At 45.2% G+C, this 25,502-nt stretch overlaps 2 protein-coding genes across 3 annotated transcripts; both read left to right on the top strand.

Moving 5' to 3' along the window:
- The first annotated feature begins 369 nt into the window (after positions 1–369).
- Positions 370–9,555, top strand: ACOD1 (aconitate decarboxylase 1). 2 transcript variants are annotated; one of them, XM_081326648.1, is made up of 5 exons: positions 370–398; positions 2,536–2,697; positions 3,859–3,948; positions 6,477–6,682; positions 8,250–9,555. In XM_081326648.1, the coding sequence occupies exons 1-5, from the start codon at positions 387–389 to the stop codon at positions 9,205–9,207; spliced, it is 1,428 nt and encodes a 475-aa protein (XP_081182774.1). In that variant the 5' UTR covers positions 370–386; the 3' UTR covers positions 9,208–9,555. The 2 variants fall into 2 exon arrangements, with proteins under 2 accessions (XP_081182774.1, XP_081182775.1); XM_081326649.1 differs by lacking the exons at positions 370–398; positions 2,536–2,697 and adding an exon at positions 3,082–3,198.
- A 9,443-nt stretch (positions 9,556–18,998) lies between these two features.
- On the top strand, positions 18,999–25,198 carry CLN5 (CLN5 intracellular trafficking protein). Its single transcript, XM_081326652.1, has 4 exons — positions 18,999–19,132; positions 19,259–19,424; positions 20,757–20,982; positions 23,103–25,198. Exons 1-4 carry the CDS (start codon positions 19,008–19,010, stop codon positions 23,612–23,614), a joined length of 1,029 nt encoding a protein of 342 aa, XP_081182778.1. The 5' UTR covers positions 18,999–19,007; the 3' UTR covers positions 23,615–25,198.
- Positions 25,199–25,502: the final 304 nt, after the last annotated feature.

The raw sequence follows: 25,502 nt of genomic DNA, 5'->3' as shown, positions 1-25,502 counted from the left end.
GTGGGAATCCCCGTAAGCATCCGTTGCGTCCTTGGCCAGGAAGCCCCATTGATGAAAGAGGTTTAGGGCCTTGTCTCCAGATGTGTCCTTTCACAACACGCCAATGCCTGGGGATATCTGGGGTCTACCACTGCGTCACTCATAAGACTTCCTCATCAGACCAAAGCCTTTGGCTCAACTCAGCACATGACTTGCTGTCAATCCAGAGGCTGTTGCAATCTGGGGCAGCAGCTGCCAACCGGGCATGTAGAGCAGGGGAAACTTGGAGATGTTGAAAGGCCATGGAAACTAACCACCCATCACTCCCCCTTGAACATGTATAAAAGGAAGAGACTTAGCCTCTCCAGCCTGGGCTTTGCAGGCGCAGGACATCTCTCCGTGGCATCATGTGGGCCAAGGTATGTTCTTCCGTGTCTTGCTCCCAGGAGGAGGCATGGATGCTCCAGCTGAAGCCAAGGAGATGTCTCCTTGCTGCTTTCTGAGCTTGTTTGTTTTCTTGCAGATGTTTCATTACCCTAACTAGGTAACATCATTGGGGCTAGTAAGGAATGGTTTTTTTTGCTGTCAGGTTATATTCTGGGGTCTTGCCTGTCTGTGTTGGGTGGGGGCAATCTTAGGGATCCTTTGGTTGGGCTGTTTGCTAAGGGCTCTGTGGCAGTTTTTTAATTGGAGCATTGTTGGTCTGAAGTTGACCTTGGAGTTAATCTATGCTGATCTGAGTGCTGATCACTGGTGGAGAAGTGCAGGAGTCTTTTTCTCTTTTGGGCTAGGCCAGGGATAGGACACCTTGCCTCTTTTATGACTCGTGGACTTCAGCTCCCAGAATTCCTGAGCCAGCACAACTCAGCATGGAAACCTCTCCCTCTCCCCTCAGCGTGGCTGTCTCAGGAATTCTGGGAGTTGAAGTCCACGAGTCCTAAAAGAGCCAAGGTTGCCTACCCTTGGGCTAGGCAGAGGGCTTTGGAGGGAAGGATGTGTGGCTTTGTCTATTGAAGGTTACAGACCTAATCCCTGTTGGCCTTCCAGGAGAGCCAGGTAACCGAGGTGGGCGAAATTGTCCTTGAGGCCCGAGAGACCCATCAGAGATCAGCACAGACTGGTTGAGCTGAGCAGAATGGGAAGCAACCTCCTCTGCTCCTCCTGTAGGGTCAAGGTTAACATTATGGGATTCCCACTGGGGAGAGAGTTGTTGGCGTGGGGTGGTCGTGTTGGTGTAGCCCAGGTACCAGCCCTTCGCAGCTAGAGAGAGACCAGAGAGAGGCAAAGACCATCCCCTCAGCCTGGAAAAACCGGGCAGGAGCTGAATGTGGGTCATAATTTGGCAGGCCCCATTTCCTTCCTTCAGCCCACTTCTCTATGTTGTCAATAGAACAGGGGGCTGTGGAAATCAGGTCATTTTCTGATATAACAAGTGTTTCTGGGGGAAGGGCGGGGTGACATTTCTGTTGCTAAGCGAGACAGTTGTTAAGTGGGTTTTGCCCCATTTTATGACCTTTCTTGCCACAGTTGCTGTAAGTGAATCACTGCAGCTATTAAGCTGTTGACACAGTTGTTCAGTGAATCGGCTTCCCCAGTGACTTTGCCAGTGTTGAAGGAAAAGTCTTCATCATGGTTCAGTCCAAGCCGGGAATAAACAACATGGCGACTGCTTTAAAAAGAAGGTTGCAGTTTATTGAAGAGGAGAGCCAGACAGAAATATGGCTCTAGAAGAAAAGAGAACAAGCACATGTAGGGAGTGGGTTTTTATACCCTCTGGAGCCTTTTGTTTGGAGTTGTTCCTGTGGCATGAACTTTGATCTGAGTCTGAGTGTGCCTTTTTGGCATCTGTGGTTTAATCCTATTATGTCCTATCTTAGAGTGTGTGGTATGTAGATTTTAGGTGTCTTTGTCTTCTTAATCTTCTAGTTTCAACCTTCCTGAATGGCTTACATCTGCCTATCTACAGAGCTGGTTTCTGCTTGGGGGAGGGAGACTTGGGGCTGTAAAGAAAAACTGGACATGCTTAATATTTCCTTCTCTGGGTTGGGGCTGGCTTCCCACACCAGTCAGAAGGTCGCAAAAGTGGATCACATGACCCTGGGACACTGTAAACATCATAAATGTGAGTTAGTTGCTTAGTGTCAGAATTTTGATCACGTGACCATGGAGATGCTGCAATGGTCATTAAGTGTGAAAAACTGCCATAAGTCACTTTTTTCTGTGCCATTGTAACTTTGAGTGGTCACTAAATGAACTGTTGTAGGTCAAGGATTACCTGTACTTTGCTTCTGTGAAGATAAATTCAAGTCGGTTAGGATCTGGAGAAAATGGCAAGGGGAAACGTGGCTATCAGAGTTTGAGGGGAAATGTGCCTATCACAGTTTGATGGGAAATGTGGCTATCACGGTTTGAGGGGAAACGTGGCTATCACGGCTTGAGGGGAAATGTGGCTATCACGGCTTGAGGGGAAATGTGGCTATCACAGTTTGAGGGAAAATGTGGCTATCACAGTTTAAAGGGAAACATGGCTATCACAGTTTCGTTTCTCTTTGCCAGAATATTACGGGGAACTTTGCTAATGTGATCCACGGGTTGACTCCAAGCCACCTGACCGACCGAGTCATTCAGAGGAGCAAACGGATGATTCTGGATACTTTGGGGGTCGGGCTGGTGGGCACCAGAACTGACGTCTTCCAGAAGCTCATCCAGTACAGCAAGGTAAGACAATCTCTTGTCTAATTCTCGGGGAGGAAAGCTCACCTTTTAGGCGAGGCAGTTATTTGGATGATCTTTAAAGGCAGGGATGGGGAACTATGACCCTTTTAGGGCCTGTGGACTTCAACTCCCAGAACTCTTGAGCCAGCATGGCTGTCTCAGGAATTCTGGGAGTTGAAGTCCACAAGTCATCAAGGGGCCATGGTTCCCCACCTCTCTTTTAAGGTAACAGCCCTGTATTTTGTCACAGGTTGTCCTTATTGCTATTTCTTTCCACTATGGAGATTAGCACAAGGTGCCCTTTTCCTAAAGCACTCTCCCCTCTGTTCATTGAAGGGGTTAAATCAGTTCTCCATCTGAGGATTCCTCTTCCTGGCTGGGCAAGCATGGGACAGATGAGGTAGTGTTCCAGCCTGTTCCCCCAAATGATAGCAACCATGGAGTCCACTATCAAACTGCTGCCTTTGGCCAACATCTACTTGCCCATGATGGGGATCCATGTAGGTGAGTTCTGCCTAAGAGGGAGTAGGTCCTCTTGCTGTTTCCCAGTCTGTAGTAGATGACCAAGCTACTACGGGGTCAAATACATCATCAGTTTGGAATCACTACACCACTGTAAGGGACCTAAGTTCAACCCCCCCCCCTTGAAGTTCATTGACTCTTATCTGGTGCTAATTCACTATGACTGTTAGTAGTTCAGATTCTTATGTACAGATTTCATGGAATAAACTTGGAATACTTTTGAATTTTATCCTGGTTTATTTGTCTTGCACCTGACAGATGCACCATTGAATTTTGGAGCACCTGCTCATTGCTTGTGCACCCACTTGCCTTGACCGTTAGTAGATCAGGTTCTTGTTTATAGGGTTGCTTGGAATAAACCTGTAGTACTTTTTTGAACTCTGTCCTGGTTTACTGACTTCTTGGACCTGGCAGACACCTTGTTGAATTTTGGAGCACCTGCTCATTGCTTGTGCACCCATTTGCCTTGACCATTAGTAGATCAGATTCCTATGTATACAATTTGTAGCACTTTTGAACTCTATCCTGGTTCCTGATTTCTTGCGCTTGATGCTCTTGGTGGAATGAGAAGAGAATAAAGAGAGGCAGTTGTTTGGTTTCACATGCAAAAGTTCCTTCTAAGCAGGCCTGGTGTTCTTTCAGATCTACAGCTCGGATTCATCCAGTTCTGTCTGGGGATGCTCAACGTTCAAGCTGCCTCCGCTCTATGCAGCATTGGTGAATGGCGTGGCGGTAAGCAGCTCTGGTACTCCCTACCACCCTCTGATTCCACCTGGTTTTTGTTGGGAGAAAGTTGCTGGGGACCATATAACCACCACTCAATCTGTTTGCTCTGAGTGGGTGTGTGCTGGGATCTGAGGAGTTCAGCTTGGCTTGTTTATTTATTTATTTATTAAAATATTTATTAATACAAAAATACAAAAGAAAATAGTAAGGGAGGGAAAAGGGAAGGGGAAAGTGGGGGGCAAAGTGGGGGTGGGAGAAAGAAAAGGCATTGACTTCTGACTCCCTTTGGTGCAGCAGAATAAGATAATAACGTCAAACCTCAACTTTTTGCTTTTAGTAGAAGTAGAATTCTTTAGAAGTAGAATTCTTTACTGGCCAAGTGTGATTGTATACACAAGGAATTTGTCTCCGGTGCATAAGCTCACAGTGTACCTACAAGCAACAAGTGGATAAATCATGATGATAATCATAAAATACATTCATCATAAATTATTAGAGACAACACTCAGTGATAGTCATAGGATACTAAACAAGCAATCAACGTAAATCATAGTAGGATATTAAATAAAACAATCAATATAAATCATAAGATACAAGCAACATAGTTATAGTCATAAGAAAATAAGGAAATAGGTAATAGGAAAGATGAGAAGGATAATAGTAATACAGCCCTAGTAGGTAGTTTGACAGTGTTGTGGGAATTAGTTGTTTAGCAGAGTGGGGGGGGGAAATTGTTGTTGTGTCTAGTTGTTTTGGTGTGCAATGCCCTATAGCAGTGATGGTGAACCTTTTAGAGATCGAATGCCCAAACTGCAACCCAAAACCCACTTATGTATCATCGGGTGCTGGGCGGGCGTGCCCCACTGCATAGGTGTGGCTGCAGTGGTCATGGCAGACTGGGTGGACGTGGTTGGGGTGGGCATAGCCATCTCAATGTTGCTCATGGGAGGGTGCCTGTGGGGGACAGGCAGGGTTGGGGAAGATCCAGGGGGTCTCTAGCGGGTGGGATGGTGGGCAGGATGCTCGTCCTGTGGGGTGAGGCAAGGTGAGGCAGGGGGCAGGGCAGGGGTGCCATTGCTGCAAGGAAAGGCGAGGCAGGGGCCGGGGAGGCTGCTGCCTGACACCATCGCCCCCCCCACACAGCAAGTGCATGGGGGCCAACTGTGTCCATCAGCACTGACAGCCTGCCGGTCCCTCAGTTTCGGCACGACGTGGCTGTTTGCCGCCTCGCACATTGCACCCAATGCAGCTGCCATGACGCCATGGAACAAGCCAGGCGGAGGTAAGGAACCAGTATACCAGTTTCTTACTGCCCCCTGGCTTGTTCCGCAGCCTTATGGCAACAGCACTGGGCAGGAGGCGGCAAACAGCCGGTTTTGGTGCGACATGGCTGTTTGCCTCCATCCGCGGCCATTTGCCATCTTGCGCGTTGCACCCAATGCCACTGCCATGAGGCCATAGAACAAGCCGGGCAGAGGTAAGGAACAGGTATACAGGTTTCTTACCACTGCCTGGCTTATTCCAGAGCCTCATGGCAGCAGCATTGGGCAGGACATGGCAAACGGCCGGTTTCATTGCGATGTGGCTGTTTGCCTCCATTGTTGTTGTTAGTTGTGAAGTCATGTTCAACCCATCGCAACCCCATGGACAACATTCCTCTAGGCCTTCCTGTCCTCTACCATCTTCTGCAGGCCATTTAAGCTCATGCCTACTGCTTCAGGGACTCCATCCAGCCACCTCATTCTCTGTCGTTCCCTTCTTCTCTTGCCCTCAACCTTTTCCAGCATTAGGCTCTTCTCCAGTGAGTCCTTCCTTCTCATTAAGTGGCCAAAGTATTTGAGTTTTAGCTTCAGGATCTGGCCTTCTAAAGAGCAGTCAGGGTTGATCTCCTCTAGGACTGACCGGTTTGATCGCCTTGCAGTCCAAGGGACTCATAGGAGTCTTCTCTAGCACCATAGTTCAAAGGCCTCAATTCTTTGGCACTCAGCCTTGCCTCCAGCTGCAGCCATTTGTTAGGATCCAGTGATGAAATTCAAATATGTGAACAACCAGTTCTCTGTGTGGATGCAGCTTCTGGAAGTCCATTCTGGGCCTGGGCAACAAAAAATTAGCTACCAGTTCTGCCAAACTGGTGTGAACCGGCTGAATCACACCACTGTTAGAATCCCAGAGTCAGGACATGGGTTGGGTGGTGGTGGTGAGGTGGCCCTTGACTTGCTCTTCCCACCATCTTGCCCATCATGTTTTCCTTTTGGGATATCTCTTAGGCAGAGAAAAGAGGATAGGAGAACTGTATCTCACCACCTGTTGGGTTTAATTAAGTTTCCCTTCCCTGAAAATTCCTGCTCTCTGTTGGTGTTTTGCTTCACCACCACTAATAAATGGCCTTGAGGAGAAGCGTCGGCCATCTTGATTTTGGCACGAGGAAGACCATCCCAAAGAGCGCTGAAAACAGAGAAGGTGAAGCCTCTGCCTCAATTTCAATTCCCCTGCCTCAAAATTTCTTCTCTCTCTGCCCTCCCCGCTTCCCACAGATACACTCCATGGATTTTGATGATACGTGGCATCCAACCACTCATCCTTCGGGGCCAGTGCTGTCAGCCCTCATGGCCATTGCCGAAGGTGTGGCTGAAAAACAAAGGATTTCTGGCTGTGACCTGCTCTTGGCTTTCAACGTTGGGATTGAAGTGCAAGGCAGACTGATGAGCTTCTCCAAGGAGGCCAGCAATCTTCCTAAAAGGTCTGTCTGTTTGTTTGTTTGTTTTTAAACTTGCTTTGAAATAGGTCCCAGAGGGATTCTCCTGACTTGGCCTTACTGGTCACCCATGACCCTACCTAGCATCATCTGAGTATTCCTATCTAAAGGCGAGTGGGCTTCTTTGTTAGATAGCCATTACTTGATCATCAGATCCTGAATGGGCTTTCCCATGTGGCAGATCAGATCATTTATGGGCACCCCTTGCCTGGACACAAGCTATTGTTCTCTCGGCACTTATGCCAGCCATCGACTTGCAACAGTTTGTTTGGGGGCCATTCGGCGTTACAACAGCACTAAAAAAAGTGACTTATGACCAAACCTTCCAGGCCAATGGATGCACCAAGAATGTTGAGGAGGGGACTCCTGTAGCCCCCCCCCCCCCGTAGAAGGGGAGACCTTGTCCCACTCATAACTTTCAGCTTCAGTGATGCATCCTGAGCCCCCCAAAAAGAGGGCAGGGAGGAACCTCACATAGTCAGGAACCAGCACAGATCCCGAAGGAGGTTCCTGTGGCCACCTTTGATCTAAGTCCAAACAGGGTTTCATTTGGCAAGCGATGAATACGACGTCATACAGGGCAACAGCACAGCTTTGCCTCTGTGGAGTCCTGGATATACTCCAATTTTGCTTGCAGACATTTCGGTACCCAATTAGGCAAGTGAATGAGTGAAGGTGGGATTTGCTGACTCTTTATATTTATAGGGCTCCTTGACTTACAACCAAAATTGAGCCCCAAATTTCTGCTGCTAAGTGATACAGGTGTTAGGTGAGTTTTGCCCCATTTTACTGCCATTCTTGCCACAGTGGCTAACTGAATCACTGCAGTTGTTAAGTCACTAACAAGGTTGTTAAGAGAATGTAGCAAAATTCACTTAATAGCAGTCTCACCTAGCAATGGAAATTTGGAGCTCAGTTGTGGTCATAAGTTGTGGACTACCTGCAACTGTGTACATGAAGACAACAGCCGTATGTAAATAACATGGAAGCCTTAATCCTTAAGCCTTTTGGACTTCTGATGGAGAACTTTCAAAGGAATGATTTAGAAGCTAACCAGCTTGTATAATGTGAGATGTATAGTGTAATGATGGGAATGACTCAGCAAGGTCTATGTCCCTTTAAGAGCCTTTGTATAAAAGGGAAGGCTCTGCTGCTGTGTTTTCTCTCTTCTGTTTCCTGCTGCAATTGTGGTTTGTTGGATCCTGCTGTATCAACACTTGCATGTATATTGTTCCTGGTGTATAATATAGTAGCTAGTGTAAAGTAAACCACCATTTAATACAAGCCACTGTTTACTGTATTTACTCCTGGGTTATCTCACACAATAAGACTGTGCATGGTCTGACAAGAACTGTCCCCCAGATCTATGTGAGTTCTCCTTTTCCAATAGCACAAGACAAGAGATGAGCTTTTGCCAACTTTGTGGGGATCCCTCTCCACCTGATGGCACCAGAAATGGGTTGCTTGCCTTGTTGTGTCTTCTAAGCAGACATCTGTCCTAACAGCCCTTGTTCCTTCTGCTACTCACAGCTGCCATTTGGACTCTTTCCAGGTTCCACCCACCCTCCATTCTTGGCACCATGGGAAGTGCTGCAGCCACCGCAAAGCTCCTGGGCCTCGACCAATCCAAGTGCAAGGAAGCCCTGGCTGTAGCCGCCTCGTATGCCGGTGCCCCACTGGCCAATGCAGCCACACAGACCAAACCACTTCACATGGGCAATGCCAGTCGGCACGGTGCAGAAGCGGCTTTCTTGGCCTCTCTGGGCCTGCAAGCCAGCAAACTGATTCTGGACCTCGAGTCAGGCTTTGGGGCCTTTTACGCAGATTACTTGCCCCAGACACTGCCGAGCCTACAGTCGTACTCTTGGTTGTTGGACCAACAAGACGTGGCCTTCAAGAGCTTCCCAGCACATCTGGGGACACATTGGATGGCCGAAGCTGCCCTGGCAGTAAGAAAGCACTTTGCCCAGAGTAGGGGGCTCCTGCCCACTAGTCACATCAAGGCCATTGTGCTTGACGTCCCCAATATTAGATACATTGATCGGCCATTTCCTTCTTCTGAACACGAAGCCAGGCACTCCTTCCAGTTTGTCGCCTGCGCAGCACTGCTAGATGGCTTCATCTCGGCCAAATCCTTCACACCGCAGAGCCTGTCCAGGCCGGAGTTGAATGGCCTCCTCCGAAAGACCAGTATGGAGCATTCTCCGGACAATCTCCCCAGCTTCAACAGCCTTTACTGTGGGGTCAAAGTTGTCCTCCAGGATGGAAACACGTGGGAAGAGCGTTGTGAAACCTTCTACGGGCACTGGAGGAAGCCTTTGAGCCACAGGGATTTGGTGAAGAAGTTCCACCGCAATGCCATTGCTGCAGTCTCCCCAGAAGTGGCCGAAAGCCTGGTAGAAATGGTTGATAAGCTGGAAACCCTGGAAGACTGCGGGGCCTTATTCTCACTTCTTCGTGGGGCTGAGCTGACCAAAGATTTGCGGCAACACAAAAGGGAGAATTTGTGAGGCCTACCTGGCCCCAGAAGGACCTTCCTGGCCTGGGCTTAATGGTCAGCCACAATCTAGCATTATCTGAGCTTCATTAATTCCTGTCTAATCTTATGCACTTATTTGTTAAATGGCCGTTACTTGAGGACCAGATTCTGGATGGGCTTTCCCCTGTGGGAGATTTGGATAATTTATTGCTCATGCTAATTGGCTACAATCAGATGAAGGAAACCTACTAGATATCAACTTCAGAAAGTTGTGCTTCCTTTTTCTGGTTATTTAGCTATAACTTTTCATAGAATACAGTAGAGATAATTGAACAAACGATGTTGCCTTACATTCTTGATTAAATTATCTTTCCATTGATATATAATTTTATGGTACTACTACTCCCCCAAAAAAGTGGCATTATTAGCCATCAAACCTCAAAAAAAAAAAATCCCAAAAGGTTTCCACAATTTTGGCCACTACTGTACTGTTCTCCTTGCACTAATGAAATGGCCTGGTAGTCCTCAATATACAACAGTTTGTTTAGTGGCCATTCGAAGTTACGAAGGCCCTGGGAAAAAAATGAATTATGACCATTTTTCACACTTTTGACTGTTGGAGAACCCTTATGGCCATATGATCAAAATTCAGATGCTTGGCAACTGACTCATATTTATGACGGTTGCAGTGTCCCGGAATCGTGGGTTCCCCTTTTGTGAAGCCATGTTACTAACTTAACACCTGCGGTGATTCACTTAACAGCCATGGAAAGAAAGGTTGTAAAATGGGGGGAAACTCACCTAATAACTGTCTCGCTTAGCCACAAAAATGTTGGCTCAATTGTGGTCGTAAGTCAAGGTACCCTTGTTATTGGCACCCCTCGCCTGGACACGAATTATTCTTCTCTTTGCACTTATGCCATGTATGGTCTAAGATACGGGTAGGCAACCTCGGCTCTTTTATGACTCATGGACTTCAACTCCCAGAATTCCTGAGCCAGCCATGGTGAGGGGAAAGGGAGAGGTTTCCATGCTGAGCCACGCTGGCTCAGGAATTCTGGGAGTTGAAGTCCATGAGTCATAAAAGAGCCAAGGTTGCCTACCCCTGGTCTAAGAAGTCAGCCTGTGTGTGTAAGAGTGGCGGCTTTTCTTATAAATATTCTGTCACAAGAAGCACTTCCATCTGGGTTGTTCTCATTTATTCCTGAGCTCTTTCTATGGCATCGGGTTAGAAAGTAAGGGACCCCGAGTTCAAGTCCTGCCTTAGGCATGAAAGTCAGCTGGGCGACGTTGGGCCACTCACTCTCTCGCAGTCGAACCCACTGACAGGGTTGCTTTTAGGGGGAACATAAGAGGAGGAAGGTGTCACGTTTCTGACGTATGGGCTTTTCAAGTGACTCTGAAGCATTGTTTACCTTAAAAGTCCTTTATTAGCCTAATACACCGGCAAATGCTTGCTGGAAGGAAGCTGGAATCTGAAATCTCCGCCCCCTTGCACAATATATTAAAACACAATTCTCCACCTTTCTAATTTTGTCATTAATCATATTCTCCAATTAATTTAAAGAATCAGTTTCCCTTCCGTTAGGAAACCCACCAAGTTCTTATCTTCTTTAATGTCAGATGGCCTTGAGGAACAATCCTCCTCTTCCCCCCCTCCCAACCTTAATCCAATCTCTTAAAGCAATACACAAGTTTAACATATGAAATAGCTGCAAGAACATTCGAGGTTAGCAGTGTTGACAGAAGGTGTACTGGATACATCCACCACCTTGACTTTATTGCATAATTGATAAAGGCGAGATGTACGTATGTGTATATATATATATATATATATATATATCCACATGTATTGTCGGGTGCTGGGTGGGTGTGGCACATTGGGTGGGCGTGGCTGCGGGAGTAAAAAGCAGACTGGGTGGGACTAAAAAGTTCCATCAGTCAATTCCAACTTTCCGAGATCTTTTTTTTTCCCCTCAAGAAGTTGAAATTGATTGATTGATTAAACCTTTTTTTTTTTTGCACACGGCGGCGGAGGCCTAAAGCAAAAACGTTTCATAAAACCCAGCTGAAGGCCTAGGACTGGGGCGACGGCGCGCGTGCCCACAGAGAGGGCTCTGCATGCCGCCTGTGGCACGCGTGCCATAGGTTCGCCACCACAGCTCTAGGAGAAACAGACATGAAGCCAGTGGAAATCGTTTGATTTCCCACATAATTTGGGTATTTTCTGAATCTTTAGAGAGGAATGGAAAGGTGAACAATATTATTTAATCCAGATTCTTCTGCAGAAGCAAATCCAAGCTTCCTAAAGCTTAACACGGAAGCAAAACCTGCTTTGTTTTCTATCCCAGGTAGATTACTTCTCAACAAAAATGCTTTATTACTCTTAGACGGACATTTTGCCGGAAGGGCGGTGAAATTCTTCTGTGCGATTTAATAGTTTTGCAGTGGCATAAAAAGGCTGCACACATCCCTGCAACTCTCCATCCAAACTCCGGATTGCCTTTGGGAAGCCAGGCCCGAAAAATGGGGTGCGGGGGGGTGGCTGGATCGAAAGCGATTGACACGGGGCTGCTCCCCACTCCGTGGTCAGAGCTGGGCAAAAGGAGCTCAGGGGGTCCTCAGATGGGGCAGAGGCTGCAGGCAGGTGGGGGAAGCCCAGCGCGCCACAGGTGGGCAGGAATATAACAGAATAACAGAGTTGGAAGGGACCGTGGAGATCTTCTAGTCTACTGCAACCTCTTGCTCAAGCAGGAAACTCTATAGACGTGGTGGTGAACCTATGGCACGGGTGCCACAGGTGGCACGCAGAGCCCTCTCTGTGGGCACGTGCGCCATCGCCCCAGTCCTAGGCCTTCAGCTGGGTTTTATAAAACCTTTTCGCTTTAGGCCTCCGCCGCCGTGTGCAAAAAAAAAAAGGTTCAATCAATCAATTTCAACTTCTCTCGGGGAAAAAAAAGATCTCGCAAAGTTGGAATTGATTGATTGAACTTTTTAGTCCCACCCAGTCTGCCGTTACCACCGCAGCCACGCCCACCCAATGGGCCACACCCACCCAAAGGGCCACGCCCATCTGGCACCCGACGATACATAAGTGGGTTTGGGGTTGCAGTTTGGGCACTTGGTCTCTGAAAGGTTCGCCATCACTGCTCTATAGCCTTTCACACACATAGTTCTCCAATCTCTCCAGTATTTGAGGGGCTGTCCCAAAGAAGAGGGGGTCAACCTATTTTCCAAAGCATCAGAGGGAAGGACAAGGGATGGAAACTAATCAAGGAGAGAAGCAACCTGGAATTAAGGAGAAGTTTCCTAAGAGTGAGAACAATTAACCAGTGGAACAGCTTGCCATCAGAAGTCGTGGGTGCTCCATCACTGGAGGCTTTTAAGAAGAGACTGGACAGCTACTTGCCTGAAATGCAGTGCTTTTTTTGTATGAAAAAGGGTGCCGGAACTCAGATCTTGTTAATCTTTACCTTTGGCATGTAGTCAATCACTGTACACACAGCCACACACATCAGTTGTGTAACAAAACATAATGGTCATCGCCTGCAGTAAGCACTCAGCGCACGACCACGTGAGCAATCACAAGCCGAGTAGCCGGACAAAGTACACAATGTTAGGCATATGGTGTTAGCCTACAATGTTGGGTTGAAAATATATTAACCATAATGCTATGGCTTTAAGTTGTTAATTGGCCAATGGGTGTGTAAGTGTTCTCATGGCCATAAGAGGAAGCTAGGAACGTAGCTTCTCTCTCTCTCTGAATTCACTGATCTCTACTATTACTGTTTTTGCTCTGCTGTTGGTTTACTACTGTTGTAACCTGAACTGTGTATTTGACCTCTGGACCGGTAAGAAGACTTTGTAGTTTGGATTACTCCTTGGACTGTTGCTATTGTTTATGACCTGGACTGTTTATTTTTGACTGTGCATTTTTGTTTTTACACCACCTCAAAAGTAAAATACTTTTTGCTTTTTATAACTCAGTGTATTCTTGTGTGATTTTACTGCTCTCAGTACCCTTCCTTGTCTGTGCAACTCTTTGGTAGCACAAGGAGACCTCTGCACAACAAATTCTTTATCACTGGTTATGGGCCCAGGCCTGTACTGAGAGCAAGTACACACAGTATTCCTAGCTGAGTTTGTATTTGGTGTAAAATGGCACAAGAACTGTTGTCAGGCATCTCCTGGATAACCCGGTTGGATGGGACAAACTATGTTTCCTGGTCCACAAAATGCTGCTTGCTTTTGCGCAAGGAAGGACTATGGTCTGTTGTAAATAACCCACCAGATACTACTGCTTGGGATCCAGATGACGAAGAGGATGTAAAGAAGTTAGACAACTTTAAACGTAGCAATGAGAAAGCTCTTTGCATTATTGGACTAACACTGAATGACCAGCAGCTTGTCCATATTCGTGGTGAGGAGTCTGCTGCTAGGTGTTGGGATGTTTTGCGAAGGCTTTATGTTCGTGACAGTGTGGGTGCACATATACACCTTACACGTAAGCTGTTTAGGGCTCGTCTGCAGAAGAATGGAGATATGCTGACCCATTTAAATTACATGAAGGCAACTTTTCAAGAGCTTCATGAAAAGGAGCTGATTTTTTCAGAGTTGCATCAGGTCTACATTATTCTGTCATCTTTGGATGAGAGTTATGATGGGTATGTTTCTTCTTTGGAAGTCCTGACCAGAGAGGAACTGACATTGACTAACATTACTGGGAGACTGCTGGAAGAGTCCAGAAGAAGGCATGACAGAGACCAGCTGAGAGAGACACAGCCACAAGAGGAGCAGCAATTTACCACTGCTTACAACGTCAAGAAATGTTATTCTTGTAGGGCTAGAGGGCATATAGCCAAATTCTGTAGAAAGGGTAAAAAACAGAATGTGAATAGCAGTGGGAAGGCTAAGAAGAGCATTGGTTTGGCTATTTCTGATGAACCAACATCCAGAAATAATGAATTGTGGGTTGTTGATAGTGGGGCTTCACAATGCATTACTAAAGAGAAAAAGAGGTTTATTAATATGAAAAACAGCAACCAATATGTTTCACTAGCAAACGGTTGGAGGATGAAGGCCTCTGGTGAAGGTAATTCCTATTGTCCATGCATTGATGAACAGTTACCTATGTTATATATACCTAAACTAAGATTCAACTTGTTATCTGTAAGGGAATTGGTTAAAGTTGGGTTTGTGGTAACATTCAGAGGGGAGCAATGCACTATTGAGAGGAATGGAACCTGTGTAATTGCTAATTTGAAAGATGGTTTATTCTTTCTCACAAGTAACCAGGTTAGTACAGTTAAAGCTAACTCAATATGTGAGAACAAGAAGCCACATGATGAATGTATACATTTATTGCATAGGCGGTTAGGGCATGTAAACTTTAACTCACTACGTAAAACAGTTGAGTTAGTAGAAGGAGTTAAACTGAAGCCATGTAGTAAGTATTTGAATTGCAATGCCTGTAATCAGGAAAAGAGTAAGGCAACTCCTGCAAACAGGATAAACGGCTTCAAAACAACTGTACCTTTGGAAGTTGTGTTTGCTGATTTAATTGGACCCATGAAACCAAGTTTAGGAGGGTCATGTTATGTTTTAAGTATATTGGACCACTACTCTAGATATGGTTTTTGTTATCTGCTTAAGTCAAAGGCAGACACTTTCCAACAATTTGCAAACTGGCTGAAGTTTGTGGAGAGAAAAACAAAGAGAAAGGTTCAGTGCATAATTACTGATAATGGCACTGAATTTACAAACAAGCGCTTTGTTGATATGCTAGAATCAGCTGGCATTGAGCATAAACGTTCAGCCCCTTATAGGCCTCAACATAATGCTTTTGTTGAGAGACGTGGGCAAACGTTACAAGCCATGATGAGAACTATGTTAAGAGATTCTGGCTTAACAGATAGACTGTGGGGGGAGGCAGCAAAATGTGCAAACCATGTTCTGAATATAGTTGTTAATACTTCTACTGGTAAAATACCATATACAATATGGCATGGTAGAAGACCAAACCTTGATTACCTGCACACGTTTGGCACCCCAGCTTGGGTCCACATTCCTGCACAACTCAGGAGTAAAGGCCAACATAGGGCTAGGCAATTATACTTTGTAGGTTATGAAGCTAACCATAGATCCTATCGTTTCTGGGAACGAGGCACAACTAATGTATATAACAGTGCGAGTGCAAAATTCCTTGAGCACGTTGGTTGGGATAGGTTAGAGCAAGAAACTGTTAATACTGATCCTCTAGTGTTTGAGGACTCCTCTGATAACGTAACTAGTAATGATAATACATCTCCTGTAAATATAAAAGATGAAGAGGAGATAGGGGAGATAAAAGATGAATCAGAGGAAGGAAAGGAGTCAGAAACTCAAAGCCCTGTAATTCCCTGGCGTTCAATGCGTATCAGACGTCCACCTGATCGCTATGAAGCAAGTGTAATATGTCAAGTTAGTGTAGAGCCATCTAACTATGATGAGATCAGGATGTATCCTGAAAAAGAACAAGCATCATGGAAAGCTGCAATGAACAGGGAGTTGAAGTCTTTGCAGAATCTTAAGGTTTATCAGAAAGCAAAACTGCCACCTGGTGAGCAAGCTATAGGTTGTAAATGGATATATAAAATAAAGAAGGGAGTAGATGGAACTATAACCCATAAGGCACGTTTGGTTGCACAAGGTTTTGCCCAAACTACTGAGGATTATGACGAAGTGTTTGCACCCAGTCTAAGGGCAACTACTTTAAGAGCAGCTTTAGTATGGGCGGCTAAAAACCAATATATGGTTAACCATGTAGATGTTGAAACTGCATATTTACATGCTCCATTGCAACATACTATTTATTTAAGAATACCACCAGGATTGACCAGTGATAGAGACCATGATTGTTGGGAATTAAAGAAAAGCCTCTATGGATTGAAACAATCAGGCTATGAGTGGAACAAATGTATAGTTAATGAGTTAAGTGCATTAGGTTTTGTAGCCAGTAATGCTGATCCTTGTTTGTTTAGAAGAGAACACAACGGAGCATTATCTTTTATTTTATTATTCACAGATGATATTGCAATAATAACAAAAACTGAGTTAGAAGCACAAACTATCATTTCAAGATTGGAAAATAAATTCACAATCAGAAATCTTGGAGAAATTAGCCACTATTTGGGGTTAGATATTGTGAAAACAAATAGGGGTTTTAAGATTTCGCAAGCCAGTAAAATATCTCAGTTATTAAAGAGATACAATATGGAAATGTGTAAACCAGCTAAAACTCCGATGGCTATGGATTTTAAGGACACTAATGTTGAGAGTCCTGTATTTGATAAGACTATGTACCAATCTTTGATAGGAAGTCTTATGTATCTTAGTAATTGGACTAGACCTGATATTTCTTACTGTGTAAATCAATTGGCTAGGTACAACAATAATCCAACTGTTAGACACTGGCAATCAGCTAAACGAGTATTAAGATATTTGAAGCAAACTATTCACTACTCGTTATATCTAGAGCCAAATCGTGAGTTAATCCTTACTGCATATGCAGATGCGAGTTTTGCCTCTGATTCAAACAGTCGTAAATCTACCTCAGGGTTGGCTGTAATGTTGGGTGATTCTTTGATTGGATGGAAGTCTATTAGACAAAAACACATAAGCTTATCTACAATGGAGGCTGAATTTTCATGTCTATCAGTGTTATGTACAGAACTGCTAGTGTACAAACAATTATTGTTAGATATGGGTTTAAATGTAAATGATCCATTCATTGTGTATGAGGACAATCAAGCTGCAATAAAGATGGCTAATAATGCTGCAGTAAGAACAAGATCTAAACATACTGATCTTCGTTATTTAAATGTCAGACAATGTGTCAAAGATAAATTAATACAGTTAGAGTATTGTCCATCTGATGTAAATATTGCAGACCATTTTACGAAGGTACAAAGTGCTGTGAAACACAATGCTAATTGTGAAAGAATGTGCATAAGATTGTAAGAGTTATATATTATTCTACCCAAAGGGGAGAATGTTAGGCATATGGTGTTAGCCTACAATGTTGGGTTGAAAATATATTAACCATAATGCTATGGCTTTAAGTTGTTAATTGGCCAATGGGTGTGTAAGTGTTCTCATGGCCATAAGAGGAAGCTAGGAACGTAGCTTCTCTCTCTCTCTGAATTCACTGATCTCTACTATTACTGTTTTTGCTCTGCTGTTGGTTTACTACTGTTGTAACCTGAACTGTGTATTTGACCTCTGGACCGGTAAGAAGACTTTGTAGTTTGGATTACTCCTTGGACTGTTGCTATTGTTTATGACCTGGACTGTTTATTTTTGACTGTGCATTTTTGTTTTTACACCACCTCAAAAGTAAAATACTTTTTGCTTTTTATAACTCAGTGTATTCTTGTGTGATTTTACTGCTCTCAGTACCCTTCCTTGTCTGTGCAACTCTTTGGTAGCACAAGGAGACCTCTGCACAACAAATTCTTTATCACACACGCATTGGACTCGACACACAAGCAGCCCACAGGCACCGTTTTAATGATTTTGCCGCCGACCTCCTAGCCTCAACAGGGCGATTCAAGTCTACGTGGTCCAAACATCAATTTTTCAAAAGTTACTTTTAAAACTTGGAAAATCTGTCAAAAAAAAAGGTGCCGGAACTCTGTTCCGGTGAGTTCTATGACAAAAAAAACAAACACTGCTAAAAGGGTCTCCTGCTTGTGCTGGGGTTAGACTAGAAGACCTTCACGGTCCCTTCCAGCTCTATTCTGATCTCTTCTCAAAAGCCTCCAGTGATGGAGTACCTAAATCTTCCAGAGACAAGGTGTTCCACTAATTATCCTAACAGTCAAGAAATTTCTCCTTAGTTCTAGACTGCTTCTCTCCTTGACTGGTTTCCATCTGTTGCTTCTTGTCCTGCCTTCTGGTGCTTTGGAGAAGACCTTGTCTTCCTTAGTGGCAGCTCCTTAATATTGAATATTAATATTGACTATTAATATTGAAACACTGTGATCGTGCCCCTCCCCCCTCCCCCAGTCCTTCTCTTCACTAAACTAGTCATACCCAATTTCAGCATACGTTCTTTATATATTTTACCCTCCACCCTCCTAATCATCTCTTGCCTTAGCTGTGTGGATTGAGCGTGCCCTAAGACTTTCCACTGGAGAAGGAAATGGCAACCCACTCCAGTATCTTTGCCATGAAAACCCTATTCCTGGCTCAGGAATTCTGGGAGTTGAAGTCCACGAGTCATAAAAAAAAGCCGAGGTTGCCTACCCCTGAACTAGACATACCCAGTTCCTGCCATCGTTCTTAGTATGTTTTAGCCTCCGATCCCTTAATCATCTTTCTTGCTCTACTCTGCGCTTTTCCTTCCAGTTCCCCTGACTGTTCTTGGCATGTTTTAAGCCCCCGGGGGGGGGGGGGAGGGAATGGTCTTCAAACTTGGCCCTTTCGTGACTTGTGGACTTCAACTCCCAGAATTCCTCAGCCAGCCATGCTAGCTGAAGAATTCTGGGAGTTGTAGTCCACAAGTCATAAAAGGGCCAAGTTTGAAGAGAGAGAGAGAGAGAGAGAGAGAGAGAGAGAGAGAGAGGGAGGGAGGGAGGGAGGGAGAGAGAGAGAGAGAGAGAGAGAGAGAGAGAGACCCCTTCTTTTAGCGGCCTCTGGTCCCTGCAAAGAAATCCTCCCCCAGCTGATCTCAAGGCTCACGTGACTCCCGGCTCACGTGACTCCCGGGCCCGGCTCAACTGACGGCGGGACCTCGCAAGATCAGAAGCTGCTGGGCAAGGCGGACCGGCGTTGGTCTCTTGCGCGGCCGGGATGGGGCAGCCGAGCGTGCCCGGGTTGCTGCTGCGGCTGCTGCCGCCGTTGCTGCTGCTGCTTCTGCCGCCCGCCAGCAGAGCTGAGACCTGCGAGGGCCAGGGCCGCTGGCCGGTTCCTTACAGGCGAGTCTCGGGGCCCGAAGCAGCGCCGGGCTGGGTTTCGGGAGGCAGCGGGAAAAAGCCCTTCGAGCCCGGGACTGGCGAAGGGAGCGATTTGCGCCCTCCGTTGACGGTTCTCTCGTCTCGCAGGCGCTTCGATCGCCGTCCCCGGCCGGATCCCTTTTGCCAAGCGCGCTACACCTTCTGCCCGAGCGGCTCTGCCCTTCCGGAGATGCGGGAGACCGACGTCCTGGCCGTGTATCGCTTGCAGGCTCCCGTCTGGGAGTTCAAGTACGGAGGGCTTCTGGGCCACCTGGTAGGACCGGTTGGGCCTTGGGTTTTGGAGCCCACCCGCCCCGCTCTTGCCCCTCCGAGGTCATCCCGGAGTAAAAATCCCGAGGTTGATGAGGTTGGGTGTGTGTGTGTGGGGGGGGGGGGGTGTCCCGCGTTCTCCCCGGAGGCTTTGAGTGTTGCTTTCCGGGCGGGAGAGATTAGGCACTTAGAAGTTTTATTTTTTTAAAATTTTATTTTAATTCCATTTATATCCCGCCCTTCTCCGAAGACTCAGGGCGGCTTACAAGCTTAGCAGTAGCCTTCATTCTATGTATATGCCTGCTTATTAGGGCTTTCACACACACACACCCCAGCGGCATTATTACAAAGTCAGCTTAATTGCCCCCAACAATCTGGGTCCTCATTTTACCTACCTCGGAAGGATGGAAGGCTGAGTCAACCTTGAGCCTGGTGGGACTCGAACCTGCACTAACTGCAGGCAGCTGGTGTTACTTAAGGAGGCATTAGCCCACTGCTCCACCAAGGCTCTTTTAAAAGTTCTTTCCCCCCCCCAATTACGATTTTGATTCACTTATAACGAGGGCCCCTGACCTTGGCTACTTTAAGACTTGTGGACTTCAACTCCCAGAATTCCCCAGCCAGCCATGCTGGATGGGGAATTCTGGGAGTTGAAGTCCACCGGTCTGAAAGTTGCCAAGCTTGGGTACAACCCCTGACTTATAAAATACGAAAATACAAAAGCAAGTAATAGGGAACAAAGGTAGGGGAAAGGAAAAAGAGAGAACGTTCTATTTATTTTTATTTTTGGGGGGAACAGCAAATTTCAGTGCGGAAACGAAGACGTTATTTATTTACTTAACTTGTATTCCGCCTTTATTAATTTTTGCAAATAAAGGGGCTAACATATTCACCACACCTTCCTCCTCCACCTTTCCCTGCAACAACAACCCTATGACGTGGGTTGGGCTGAGAGAGAGAGGGACTGGATGAAAGTCCTCTAGCCGGCTTTCGTGGCTAGAAGGCTGGATTTGAACTCGGGGTCTCCATTTGAAATCAGGGTCTCTTGCTTAAATAAGCCACAACCTGGTGCCAGTTGCGCCCTCAGGTCTTGCATCCTCTCAGGCCAAATGGCTCTCGGAGGGGAGGGGAGCCAAAGATTAGGAAAGATTTGGGGAAACACAGAATTTTTTCTTAGAAACCAAAATGCTGATTGTGTTGGGAACTTTACAGCTTTGAAAGCTCCTGATGGAATATTTGCTGATTTGCTTTTCCCTGCGTTTGGGCGGGGGGGGGGGGTTGGAATCTTAGCTCACTGGTCTGTCTCTGTAGCCTGTTGTTTGTTTTTCCTTCTCAGAAAATTATGCATGATGCTGTGGGCTTCAGAAGCTCCTTGACTGGGAAGAACTACACAATGGAATGGTACGAGCTTTTCCAGCTTGGGAACTGCACCTTCCCACACCTGCGGCCTGAGGACCCCGCCCCCTTCTGGTGTAACCAAGGGGCGGCCTGTTTCTATGAAGGGATTGATGACGCCCACTGGAAGGAGAATGGCACCCTGGTCCAGGTGGCTACAATTTCAGGTAAATGGGTAACTCACCAAAGATAGATGAGTGGCTGCCTGTGCTTGTGTTCTGAAATCTGTCTGTGTCTGTCCATCCATCATCTATTATCTTATCTATCCATCCATTATCTATCTATCCATCTATCCATCATCTATTATCCATCCTCTATCTATCTATCTGTCTATCCATCCATTCATCCATCCATCCATCATTTATCTATCTATCCATCCATCCATTGTCTGTCTGTCTGTCCATCCATCTTTTATCTATCCATCCATTATCTATCAACCCATCCATTATCTATCTATCTATACATCTATCTATTATTCATCTATTATCTATCCATCCATCCATCTATCATCTATTATCCATCCATTATCTATCTATCCATCATTTATCCATCCATTGTCTGTCCATCCATTATCTTATCTATCCATCCATTATCTATCAAACCATCCATTATCTATCTATCCATCTATCTATTATCCATCCATTATCTATCTATCCATCCATCCGTCCATCCATCCATTATCTCTGTCCATTTATCCATCCATCATCTATTATCCATCCATTATCTATCTATCCTCTATCTATCTATCCATCATTTATTTATCTATCCATCCATTGTCTGTCTGTCTATCCATCCACCCACCCACCCACCTATCTACCTACCTACCTACCTATCCTTGCACCTCTCTGCCAGTAGATGTGGGTGGTATATTAGTAATCCTTGCCTTAGGACCACAACTGAGCCTAAAATTCTTGTTGCTAAGCAAGACACTTGTTAAGTGAGTTTTCTCCTATTTTACGACCTTTCTTGCCGCTTGTTAACTGAATCACTGCAGGTTTTAAGTTAGTAACAGAGTTGTTAAGTGAATCTGGCTTCTTCATTGACTTTGCTGGTCAGAAGGTTGCAAGTTGATCACACGACCCTGGGACACTGCAACCCTCATAAATAGGAGTCAGTTGCCCAGCCTCTGAATTTTGATCACGTCACCATGCTACCACGGTTGTGTGAAACGGGGTCATCAGTGGCTTTTTTTAGTGCCGTTGTAACTTTGAACGGTGTAACTTTGAATGGTGACTAAACAAATGGTGGCAAGTCATAAAACATAAAATAATAATATATGATCGCCAAGGACAGAATTGTCATGGATGTTAACACAACCAAGCTCATTATATCCCACCCAGCCCCTTACAGCCTTAGGTGCTAGAAGAGGCTGGAGACTGGATGGAAGCTGTGCTGATGGGTTGGGTGATGAACCACTGACTCCTTGAGTGCTTATGGAACTATCCCCTGCCTTAAGGAATTGGGGGTGTGGGGATGGATTGTTGTTTTTATTGTTCGCATATTGGGTTTTTATTTCTATAAGGCATCCAGAATCACTGAGATTGAGTGGGTGGCCCTATAAATTGTCATAAACAAACAAACAAATAAATAAATTGCTATTGGCAATTTACATTCTGCTCTTTTCTGGAATCCGAATGAAATAATGAGGCACTGCAGTCCTTGGAGATTCGGCAGCATATTTTATTTAACACAGGTAGTTCTCAGCTTAGGAGCCCAAAATTTCTGTTGTTAAATGTGACGTATGTTAAGTGAGTTTTGTCCCATTTTACGACCTTTCTTGCCACAGATGTTAAGCGAATCACGGCTGTTGATAAGTTGTTAACCCGGTGGTTAAGTGAATCTGGTTTCCCCATTGACTTTGCTTGTCAGGTGGTCACAAAAGGGGACCACAGGACTCCAGGATGCTGATGCAACGGTCATAAGTATGAACCACTTGCCAGGTATCTGAATTTTGATCACGAGGATGAGGATGCTGCAAAGGTTGTAACTCTGAAAAATGGTCATAAGTCACATTTTTCAGTGCTGTTGTAACTTGGAATGGTCACTAAACAAACTGCTGTAAGTCGAGGACTACCTGTAAATCATAAGGTTCTGTACTTTATAAATAAATAAACATGTGAGGCTCTCCCTGAGGTGAATTACCCAAAAATAAATTACAATGCTGCAAAATAGCAAAAGTGGTAAAACTTTCTCCCACCCCCTAAGTTTGGATTGTTTTGTAAAATAGTATCTGCACAGTTGTGCAAGTAAGTTTGTAAAATATAACTGTGTTTTCCCCCCTTTTAAGGAGCTATATTCAATCAAATGGCAAAATGGGTGGAATACGACAATGAAACTGGCATTTACTATGAGACCTGGATGGTCAAAAGCAGTCCTGAAAAAAATTCCCGTGTCTGGTTTGAGGCGTATGAATGCTCCAAATTTGTACTACGGACCTACCAGAAGCTGGCTGAGCTGGGGACCATTTTCAAGAAGATCCAAACAAATTACACAACCATTACTCTGTTCAGCGGAGAGCCCTTTTGCCTGGGCAATGCGACAACTCTCTTTGGAGCACAGGGAAACAAATCCTTGGCATTAGCTATTAGGAATTTCTATTTGCCCTTCAAGCCTTACCATTCAGTGAAGGAGTTCTTCCTCAATCTACTGAGGATACTTGAGGAGGTTGTTCTGGATCATCGTTTTTACTTGTTTTATAACCTGGAATACTGGTTTTTGCCCATGAAATATCCTTACATGAAAATAGCGTATGAAGAAATCCCGCTGCCTAACTCCAATGCTACCAGATTTGATGGGTAATTCTTGCCTGTTTTAACCCACTCTTGATCTGCCTCACCAAACTCTGGTTTTGTGCAGCATAAGGAACAGGCTGGTTTTAACTGGGTCTTTAATTTACCTCTGTTACGGTCCGTTTCAGCGGAATCAGGCTTTGGTGGATGGCAATGCACTTAGGATCACAAGCTAAAGAGGATCAGGGGCTGTGGATGATCAGAATTGTAGTCTAATAGGCTACAATTGTCCCTTCCTTTTCCTTGATGAATGTCTTGAATGGCAAATGCTGGGAGTTTATAGAAGGTTGGATGGATCCAAACCAAAGGTGCCTTGAACCTGTTAGCATTAGACAATTTGGCAGATGAAAAGTAAGCCGGCACTGATGATGTTACCTAGTTTGGTAATGAAACGTCTGCAAGAAAACCCACCAAACGCAAAGAGCACCAAGGACCCCACAGAAAGTAAGCAAGTAAAACTCTTCAGGGGAAGACTGAAAGATCGATCCTATAACATCTTAAATAAAACTCATGCCTGAATGACAATATGTGGTATTCAGGAATACAGAGAATGGCACACGGGCTTCTAACAGAAGCGTTCCTTACTTGACATTCAGTTGATCAGCAGATCAGTTTCCCTAAATGTGTACCTGGACGGTTGTAAACTTTGGCACACGGTTGTGTAGCCATACATTTTGGGTATGGATTAACAACTGCATTAAGTGTTCCTCCTCCCACATCCTATCTAACCTGAGATCCAATTCTAGGAAACTCGGGACAGCAGTATGTCTTAGGCCAGGGGTAGGCAACCTTGGCTCTTTTATGACTCGTGGACTTCAACTTCCAGAATTCTGGGAGTTGAAGTCTACGAGTCATAAAAGAGCCAAGGTTGCCTACCCCTGTCTTAGGCGATGATTTGCGAAGAAGCAGTTGAGAGCTATAAAGATTTAATTCCTCCATCGCCAGAATTTTCCTGTCCAGTTCTAACAATCACAAATACAGCCGTGAAAAAACCTGTGTGCCTTAGTTACTTGCCAGATGCCCCCTGGGCATGAGGGCTAAGCTTTGCCAGGTCTTGACTTTTTTCTGATAAGAGCCAGCGGACCTGTGGGACTTCTTTGTTCAAGCTGGACAGGGCACTGAAGTCTTATTTTTGCGGCAAAATGATTGCAAAACAATTTTTCACCCTATCTGTTTGTCTTAAGCATCATTCCATATTTCACGCTATGTGTAAATGTCAATTTATCTTTCATAGCTGTTCCAGAAGATGTTGTGCACAGCTTTTCCTTCACATCAGGTGGAAACTGACAACACCCTTGCTCTAGTGCTCAGAACCAGGAACTGTATTTGTTACTGGAAAGTCCTCATTTAGCAACCACAATTGGGCTTCGCAACTTAGTTGTTAAGTGAAGCAGCCGCTAAGTGAAATAACTCTGCTGGTGATCTTCAGCTTTCCTTTGCGAGACAGACCCAAGAAGGTTATAAATGTGAGGACCGGTTGTGATTTTTTTTCCATCACCATCACAACTGCAAATGTTCGCTAAGCAGGGACTAATACAGAATGCTAGCTGGCACAGATTAAATTGTTCTTTGATCGTGAAAAATAAATGACTTCAAAATACTTTTGAGTTCCTATCTTTCATACACCGGTATTTATCATTACAAAAGCCTCTGCTAAATGTGTTCAGGAGTTAAAAAAAATAACTGGAAGTTATTCCCCCCTCCCCCCCATCAGATTCTTGTCTAGTTAGAAAGAAGATGCACAAATTTACTTATTTATTAAATTTCTATGCCGCTCATCTCACCGGTGCCACAACTTTGGCTTTCTGTTCTTGTTTTTGCTAACAATCCCCCTTTTTCCCCCCTCTTAAGCCAGACAAAATGAATTGAAGCAGTTTTACCCATTACGGGATTCCATT

Source organism: Vipera berus (assembly GCF_964194415.1).
Source record: "Vipera berus genome assembly, chromosome: 4".
Lineage (NCBI taxonomy): Eukaryota > Metazoa > Chordata > Lepidosauria > Squamata > Viperidae > Vipera > Vipera berus.
The sequence above is the reverse complement of the archived record's forward strand: the minus strand, read 5'-3'. Positions and strand labels throughout refer to the sequence as shown.

Coding starts and splice junctions, on each gene's coding strand:
- CLN5 (XM_081326652.1), top strand. CDS start 19,008: ATGGGGCAGCCGAGCGTGCCCGGGTTGCTGCTGCGGCTGCTGCCGCCG. Junction 19,425..20,756: donor GAGGGCTTCTGGGCCACCTG/GTAGGACCGGTT, acceptor TTTCCTTCTCAG/AAAATTATGCATGATGCTGT. Junction 20,983..23,102: donor CCAGGTGGCTACAATTTCAG/GTAAATGGGTAA, acceptor CCCCCTTTTAAG/GAGCTATATTCAATCAAATG.
- ACOD1 (XM_081326648.1), top strand. Junction 2,698..3,858: donor AGCTCATCCAGTACAGCAAG/GTAAGACAATCT, acceptor GTGTTCTTTCAG/ATCTACAGCTCGGATTCATC. Junction 3,949..6,476: donor CATTGGTGAATGGCGTGGCG/GTAAGCAGCTCT, acceptor CGCTTCCCACAG/ATACACTCCATGGATTTTGA.